Below are 8,339 nucleotides of genomic sequence, written 5' to 3' on the forward strand. Positions count from 1 at the left end.
AACATCCATTTTTCATAAATAACACTTTTTATATAATAATTATGTAAACCAATTAGACATTTAGACATAGTTTTTTTAGTATAAGCATACATATTATAGTCAACATTGAAGCCTATTGTATCCTAACCGATTTAACAAGTCAACATTGAAGTCTTTCTTCCCACCACTAATATTTAACACTAGTCTACATTGCAAATTATCAGTATAACCATCCATTTGTAGCATAATATACAACAATATAGTAAATACCCCATGCATATTTGGTCAAGTTGGTGAAAGGAAATAGAAAATCAACCAAAATTGTTGAATATCAACTGATTTGCATTGATTATCGATGGATTTGCATCAATTATCAGGCTTTAGTATTGGAAACATTTTTTTGTCTAAGCAAACGGTGGTTGTTTTTAATATGTGACATCATTCTAGACTATAGAGAGGCTCTAGTTTTTTATAGAATTTTTTCCACACTAGTTATAAATTTTTTTGAATTTTTGAAATTTGGATTGAAATCCATCGAAAAATCAATTGATAACGTTTATCAGTCAACATCGATAACGGTAAATTTTATCGATAATCGCGATTATCGAGCGATTTTGTATTCCATGGGTCTACTTGCTGCTAAGCAAGTGCGGCCTCTTCCCTGGTCTACTCCTCTGGTGATGAGTTGATGACTAACCACTAACCCCTACCGTGTGAAGCAGCAGCAGCAGTGGAGAAGAGAAGACTCGGGTGGTGGGCCCGCGTTGTCAGTGACCGGAAAACCCAGATCCGAGCTCCAGCGACCGGCGACCCCCTCGCGGCGGCGGTTGACCCCAACCGCCCGTCTCCCGCCTCCCTATAAACCACCCGATTTCCTTTCGGCCTCCTCCGAGACCAAACGCGACGGCCGCCTCCCCCACCTCCACGCCCATCGATGGCGACCCCTCACTCACCCAGCTGAACAACTCCACCGCGCGCACGCCATTAGCAGGAACGAGCAAGCAGCCCGGCGGACGGGGATTAGAGGTAAGGAGGCGAGCGAGGTAGGCTAGGATTAAGGCGGCGGGCATGGACCGGCTGCTGCTGGAGCAGCTCGCCGGGGAGGCGCTGCGGGAGCTGCTGGGCGCGGTGCGGGGCACCCTCTTCTGCCGCTCCACCGCCGAGCGCCTGCGCCGGAGCGTCGAGCCGCTGCTGCCGCTCGTGCAGGGGCTCGGCCCGCGCTCCGCGGGGGAGCTCGGCGAGCTCGCCGCCCGGGTCCGGGAGGCGCTCGACCTCGCGCGCCGCGCCGCGGCGTCCCCGCGCTGGAACGTCTACCGCGCCGCGCAGCTCGCGCGCCGCATGGAGGCCGCCGACCGCGGCATCGCGCGCTGGCTCGCCCGCCACGCGCCCGTGCACGTCATCGGCGGCGTGCGCAGGCTCCGCGACGAGGCCGACGCGCGGATCGGCCGCCTCGAGCGCCGCGTCGAGGAGATCGCCGCCGCCGCGCAGCCCGCGCCGCCAGCGCTCTCCGTCCCCGTCGCGCCGCCGCCGCTGCCGATGCACAAGGGCTTGCCGATGCCCATGGACGCGCCGCCGCTCACCAAGGGCTCGGTGGACGCTATGCCGGTGCTCAAGGGCGTCGCTGTGCCCGCCAAGGCCGGGGTGATGGCCATGGACATGGAGCTCGCCGAGGGCCACGAGGACGAGGGGATGGTTGGCGGCGGCCTCAAGGTGGCCAAGGAGAAGGTGAAGGAGATGGTCATGAGCGGCGGTGGCGGCTGGGAGGTGGTCGGCATCTCCGGCATGGGCGGCAGCGGCAAGACCACGGTCGCCATGGAGATCTTCAAGGATCACAAGGTCCGAGGTAAGGAGAACAAGGGCCAAATCTCAACCATCTTTTCCTTCAAATTCTTCCAATCTATTTTTTGTGCAAAGAAAGATTGCATCTTTTCATGAATTATTGGGTGCAAAAATTCCCCAAATTGAGGGCACAGCAGCATCTTTGGTGGTTGGTTTGCGTGCGTGTCGTGCAATTAGGTAAAGGTGAGGTTGATGCTTTCGTTTTGCTCCACACCACTGGCTTGGTCAAAATTGGCGCTTTGACCAGCTAGTGGCAGCCTGGCAGGAGTACCACTGTGAATTCTCACAACTTTAGCAGACACTCTTAAATTCTGCTTGGACCTGAGAGTAACCCTGTCGTGGCCATGGTGATTTACTTACTCTTAAATGGATATATGATAGCTGCTTAAGGAACTGCACACCATCATGCATCTATTTCACACAGAGTAAGCACAAACAGCTAGGTCCTAGGTGTTATTTCCAGATTCAGATCCAACTTGATCTGCTTTCTGAAAAAAACAGAATCTGGAGCTGTGCCAATTTTCAGATCCTCTTTTAGTGCAAAGGGATTGGGATGAGAGAGATGTTGGTGAAGCTCTAATTTAGCAAAAATCAGCAAACTGTGTTCATATTTTCATCATCTCTGTACTCAAGATCAGAGTAAACTAAAATTCAATAATCACCCCCTTTGAGAAATAACATCTTTTAGTGGCTGCTATCCTGAATCCAGATTTTAAGCATCCATAAATTCTGATTCCGTTTTGCATGTTTTTTTTGGCTTTGTGATTCTGATACGGTTTCTTTCATTCTTTCTGTAGCTTACTACAACGACAGGATCTTCTTTGAGACGATCTCACAATCTGCAAACTTGGAAACCATTAAGATGAAGCTGTGGGAGCAGATCAGCGGAAATATGGTGCTTGGTGCATACAACCAGATCCCAGAATGGCAGCTCAAGTTAGGGCCAAGAGACCGAGGACCAGTCCTTGTTATCCTTGATGATGTGTGGTCTCTCTCACAGCTTGAGGATCTCGTCTTCAAGTTCCCTGGGTGCAAGACTCTTGTCGTATCGAGATTCAAGTTCCCGACGTTGGTATCCCGGACATATGAAATGCAGTTACTTGATGAGGAGGAAGCTTTATCTGTCTTCTGCCGTGCTGCCTTCGATCAGGAGAGTGTTCCGCAGACTGCTGAGAAGAGATTGGTTAGGCAGGTCTCTGCAGAGTGCAGAGGCCTTCCTCTAGCTCTGAAGGTCATCGGTGCATCATTGCGAGATCAGCCTCCTAAGATATGGCTGAGTGCCAAGAACCGGTTGTCGCGAGGAGAGGCTATTTCTGACTCTCATGAGACCAAGCTCCTAGAGAGAATGGCGGCAACTGTTGAGTGCTTACCAGAGAAGGTTAGAGATTGTTTCCTTGATCTGGGCTGCTTCCCAGAGGATAAGAAGATCCCTCTTGATGTGTTGATCAACATTTGGATGGAGATTCATGATCTTGATGAGCCAGATGCTTTCGCCATCTTGGTTGAGCTTTCGAACAAGAACCTTCTTACCCTTGTTAATGATGCACAGTACGTATCATCTACCATATATGCGCTTATATTCAAGAATGGATATTATTTCAAAGAACTGGTTTTAACTCTTTCCTGCTCTTTGTGCAGGAACAAGGCTGGAGATTTGTACAGTAGCTATCAAGACTACTCGGTGACGCAACATGATGTGTTGCGAGATCTTGCGCTTCACATGAGTGGGCGTGACCCTCTGAACAAGCTGAGGCGGTTGGTGATGCCAAGAAGGGAAGAAACTCTTCCAAGGGATTGGCAGAGGAACAAGGACACTCCGTTTGAAGCTCAGATAGTTTCCATTCATACAGGTACAACATTAGTCCTTTATTGTACTTTGCTTTTCTGGATATTTATTGCCAACAATTTATCATCCAACATCTGTAGTGAACTCTGAACTCTTACTGAAATTTGGAAGAAGAGCCATCGTAGTAATATACGCAAGTACAAAACATAATGAGACTTTATGTTTGTTCCATGACTGCTAAGTTCATCAGCAAACTTATCATCATCCCTAAAATTCTATTTTTATATTAGTATTGCAGGAACATGCTTTTGTAGTTTTGCTCTGAAACTTTTTCTTTATAAAGTACTAGAAGTAGTTTCTACCATGTGCTTTCTTCCTTGGGACAGAATGGGTCTGACCAACTGTTACCCATACTCCAGGTGAAATGAAAGAATCTGACTGGTTCCAGATGAGCTTCCCCAAGGCAGAAGTGCTCATCCTCAACTTTGCCTCAAGTGTTTACTACCTCCCCCCTTTCATCGCAACGATGCAGAACCTGAAAGCCTTGGTTCTGATCAACTACGGCACCACCAGCGCAACCCTTGACAACCTATCTGCCTTCACCACGCTCAGCGGCCTGAGGAGCCTTTGGTTGGAGAAGATCACACTCCCACCACTGCCAAAGACTACTATCCCGCTGAAGAACCTGCGCAAGATCTCCCTCGTCCTCTGCGAGCTGAACAACAGTCTAAGAGGATCGACGATGGATCTCTCCATGACCTTCCCTCGCCTGTCCAACCTCACAATTGACCACTGCATAGATCTAAAGGAGCTGCCATCAAGTATCTGTCAGATCAGCTCCCTCGAGACTATCTCCATCTCAAACTGTCATGACCTCACGGAGCTGCCATATGAGCTAGGCAAATTGCATTGCCTGAACATTCTTCGGGTCTATGCCTGCCCAGCGTTGTGGCGACTCCCGCCATCGGTGTGTAGCCTGAAGAGGCTGAAATACCTTGACATATCTCAGTGCATCAACCTGACAGACCTCCCAGATGAGCTTGGTCACCTGACAAACCTGGAGAAGATTGACATGCGGGAATGCTCACGCCTAAGGAGCCTCCCGAGGTCGTCGTCCTCCCTCAAGTCCCTCGGCCACGTCGTCTGCGACGAGGAGGCGGCGTTGCTGTGGAGGGAGGCCGAGCAGGTAATCCCTGACCTCCGGGTGCAGGTGGCAGAGGAGTGTTATAACCTGGACTGGCTTGTAGACTGATGTCACGTTCTGGATGCTTTGGGCTTCCAAACTGACCATGTACATATGATGTTTATATGCTGCCCTGTCTAGTGCATGAAGAGTAATCAATCCACTGGCCAATTTTGACATTTTCAGTCAGTGTTCATGCACCGACTCATCACTGACAGAGCTTGAACTCGTCCCAAAACAGAAATGCACTCAGAAACAAGCTTTCTCTTGGCACAAAACAAAGTTATATACAACTGCCATACACCTTTTCAGTTTCAACAAACAGAGACCAAGCAATGGTTCTCAAAATGAACCTGAAAAGGTATCACATTGGTTATACCGGGGCTAGATTGTTGCACAGCATACATACTATACTACACAATATACAGCGGTAGCAGCATCACAATAGGAATCAAAGGTCTGAAGCAGAAATGGCGACAAACCGATCACTGGGTCATAGCTTAAGAACAGATCACTTCATAAGCTCGAGCTGAAACTGAGCCGCAACCCAACAGATTTACTGAAAGGAAGGCCGCAATTACGGTTTCCACCCAAGCATGGACATGGTTACAGGGCAACCACTAGCTCCCCGCTGCTCTCGATGTCCATGTCCAGGTCCTCGTCTGAATCTAGGTCCTCCATGTTTTCCTCCACGTCAAGGCCGTCAGACAACAACTGGGCTGCTGTGCGGGTTCCAGCAGGTGGTATTGTTGCCTCTGCCAGTATCTGCATGATGTCGTTCATGTTCTGCATCGGCTGATCCGGCTCCTCATAGCTAACTGTGTCATCATCCATGATGTCTATAGGGAGGTTCTTCAGGAACCAAGGATGACTTTTTATCTGGGGTATGGTGATCCTCTGCAAATACGATGTATTATAGGTAACTCACATCTGAATAATCAAGTGACACAGCAAAAAGGGAAGCATTCAACAACTCACAAGGTTTGGTTCGACAACAAAAATCCTTGATAAAAGATCTCGGCATTCTGGAGATATATGGATATAGTCTGGAACCGCGTAATGAGCCCCCATTATTTTCTGCAAATTGACATCAGCATTTAGCTGACTGGATGGATACAACTGCAGCCAGTGGAACTGCCAAGGTTGGCAAAAAAAATTACCTGCATTATCTTTCTGAAACTCTTAGGATCTTCTGGATCCTCGAAAGGATACCCGCCAACCAGCATCACATAGAGGGTCACCCCACATGACCAGACATCCGAAATCTCCATGCAATGACAAATTATTAGCGATTCAGCATTTGAGCTAATGCACTGTATAAAGAGTTGCTCCACAACACCAGACAGTATTCTTTTAAAGCAAAGACCAGATACTATTCATGTCATCAAAAGATCAATAACGACTTTACAGCACGAAGACGGACTCCTATTGTCGAGCAAAAGGCATAAGTTGGCAGCGGCTGGTAGCAGCGTATGTCAGAGGGCAACTTAAAGCACCAAGGGGATGGAATGGAGAATACCTTGCCATTGTATTTGTTCATGAAAACTTCAGGAGCAATGTATGCTGGAGTTCCCACAGTGGATTTTGGTTGCGAATGCAGAAGAGATGACTGTAAAAAGAGTTCAGAAAACAGCATGACAGTAAATCAGGTAAAGGAAGCACAAGTAGTCTTTTTTTTTTACAGTTAACAAACCACTACAGTACAGTACAGAATGATCATATCAATTATCATGTTGCATGATGTATATCAAGAATATCACAGCAATTAGGCAGCATACTAGTAACCATAGTAAACTTGGCTCAAGTAATACCTTGGAATAACCAAAGTCGCATATCTTAACCCGGGGCGCGGTGCTTCCATCCAGCAGAGTGTTCTCGAGCTTCAAATCGCGATGGCATATTTGCTTGACAATACCAAAAAAAAAATCAAGTAAATAGGACAATTTTAGCCATGCACAAAAAACAACTTAAACAGAAATACAGAAGGGATCGGATAACAATTTGGGGGGAAAAGGTTTACCATGGAGTGGCAGTAGCTAACCCCAGAAATCAGCTGCTGGAAGAAGAACCGAGCCTGAACACACACAGGAAGCCAGAGTCAGTCATCGACACTACAGTCTACAAAGGCATGCGACAGTTGATACTTGACAGGACAGATTTTATCAGGATGATGAATCGATGAGATGAGGAGAAACCTCATCCTCTCTGAACCGGCCGGCACTGCAGATGCGCGTGAAGAGCTCCCCGCCGGAGGCGTACTCCATGACGATGGCGAGGTGGGTCGGCGTCAGGATCACCTGGGGAAGAAAAGAGTGGGCTTTTTTTTTCTCTTTTCTTTTTTTCTGACATCGTCGTTGAGCAGAAGAGAGGCGGCGCTCACCTCCTTGAACTGGATGATGTTGGGGTGGCGCAGCGACCGGTGGTTGATGATCTCCCGCTGCACGTTCTCGTCAATCTGTAGAGAAAAAAAAAACGCAACACGCGGCGCACATGGATGAACACGCAGCTCGGCGTACGGACGAGAAGGCGGCGGCGGCGGCGGCTTTGGAGAAGCTAGCGGTAGCAGGGTACCTTCTCGCCGCGCTCGATGTACTTGACGGCGACGAGGGCACCGGTGGCGCGGGAGCGCATGAGGCGCGCCACGCCGAAGTTGCCGGACCCGATTTCCCGCACGTGCTCGTACCGGTCCCCGTCGTGCATTATCGGCAGCGGCGCCAGCCCCGCCACCTGTGCCGCCGCCCCCGCCCCTGCCGCCGCTGCCGTCCTGTCCATCGCCAACTTCCCCTACCCGGCTACCCCGCCGCCGGCGAGCAAACGCCCTCCTCTTCCGGTGATCCAGCAGACAGCAGCCCTCCCCTGCTTCCTCTGCTCTGTCGCTCTCGCTTGTTTTTTTTTCCTGCTATTTTTTCGCATTTTTAATTGCTGGGTTATTTTATATTGCCGCGACTAGAGTCCAGCGTGGGGAAAGGACGACGTTATCCACTTGGGCCTCCCGCACCCACCCACTATTTCCACTGCACACCCACTGGTCCGTGGGCCCGGAGATCAGCCTGACCCACACGTCATCGGGTTGGTCCGAGGTGGGGGGCCAGTCGGGGGCGGCGTTCGGGCAAGCTGGATGCGTGGCCCACCGGAAAACCGCAGCAGCGACTGCGGCGCGGAGCCGGGGGCGGGGCACGCGGTGGGCCCACGCATCGGTGGGTGAACCAGGGTTTAAAATTTCGGCAGTTTTTCGCCGAAATTTCGGTGAATATTTCGTTTTCGGTGGTAACCAAAAAATGGTTTACCGGTGTTTTCCGTTTCGAATTTCATAATTTCAAAAAAAATTATAAGTAACCGTCCAAAAAATCGAAAAAAATTATGATAAAAAACTAGGGGCTTTTATTAGCTTATAGCACTTAAAATCATTCGAATCTAAGTTGATTTGGCCGGTCAAATTGATGATTTGGGTTCAAACCCGTTACACACCCGTTAACCCGTTAAGAAAAAATATACTCACCTTATCCCTTCCCAGCTCCCACCGACGCCCACACACACTCCAATCATTGTTGT

The 8,339-nt window shown here is 49.3% G+C and overlaps 2 protein-coding genes across 2 annotated transcripts; one reads left to right on the plus strand and one right to left on the minus strand.

The window, feature by feature from the left end:
- Positions 1-861: 861 nt before the first annotated feature.
- On the plus strand, positions 862-6,444 carry LOC120666720 (putative disease resistance protein At5g47280). The gene is made up of 4 exons (XM_039946635.1): positions 862-1,822; positions 2,616-3,366; positions 3,457-3,668; positions 4,024-6,444. The coding sequence occupies exons 1-4, from the start codon at positions 1,048-1,050 to the stop codon at positions 4,854-4,856; spliced, it is 2,571 nt and encodes an 856-aa protein (XP_039802569.1). The 5' UTR covers positions 862-1,047; the 3' UTR covers positions 4,857-6,444.
- LOC120666721 (serine/threonine-protein kinase SAPK9-like) lies at positions 5,028-7,679 on the minus strand. The gene is made up of 9 exons (XM_039946636.1): positions 7,359-7,679; positions 7,168-7,242; positions 6,983-7,084; positions 6,808-6,861; positions 6,599-6,691; positions 6,307-6,396; positions 5,948-6,052; positions 5,766-5,864; positions 5,028-5,684 (listed from the first exon to the last, which is right to left on the minus strand). Exons 1-9 carry the CDS (start codon positions 7,557-7,559, stop codon positions 5,394-5,396), a joined length of 1,110 nt encoding a protein of 369 aa, XP_039802570.1. The 5' UTR covers positions 7,560-7,679; the 3' UTR covers positions 5,028-5,393.
- Between the last annotated feature and the right edge of the window lie 660 nt (positions 7,680-8,339).

Source organism: Panicum virgatum, chromosome 3N (assembly GCF_016808335.1).
Source record: "Panicum virgatum strain AP13 chromosome 3N, P.virgatum_v5, whole genome shotgun sequence".
Classification (NCBI taxonomy): Eukaryota; Viridiplantae; Streptophyta; class Magnoliopsida; order Poales; family Poaceae; genus Panicum; species Panicum virgatum.

Excerpts from the sequence above, each read along its gene's own strand:
- LOC120666721 (XM_039946636.1), bottom strand. The coding sequence starts at position 7,559 with ATGGACAGGACGGCAGCGGCGGCAGGGGCGGGGGCGGCGGCACAGGTG. Across the intron at positions 6,862-6,982 it reads GCCGGTTCAGAGAGGATGAG|GCTCGGTTCTTCTTCCAGCA; the intron begins GTTTCTCCTCAT and ends GTGTGTGTTCAG. Across the intron at positions 5,865-5,947 it reads GTTTCAGAAAGATAATGCAG|AAAATAATGGGGGCTCATTA; the intron begins GTAATTTTTTTT and ends GTCAATTTGCAG.
- LOC120666720 (XM_039946635.1), top strand. The coding sequence starts at position 1,048 with ATGGACCGGCTGCTGCTGGAGCAGCTCGCCGGGGAGGCGCTGCGGGAG. Across the intron at positions 3,367-3,456 it reads ACCCTTGTTAATGATGCACA|GAACAAGGCTGGAGATTTGT; the intron begins GTACGTATCATC and ends CTCTTTGTGCAG. Across the intron at positions 3,669-4,023 it reads GATAGTTTCCATTCATACAG|GTGAAATGAAAGAATCTGAC; the intron begins GTACAACATTAG and ends CCCATACTCCAG.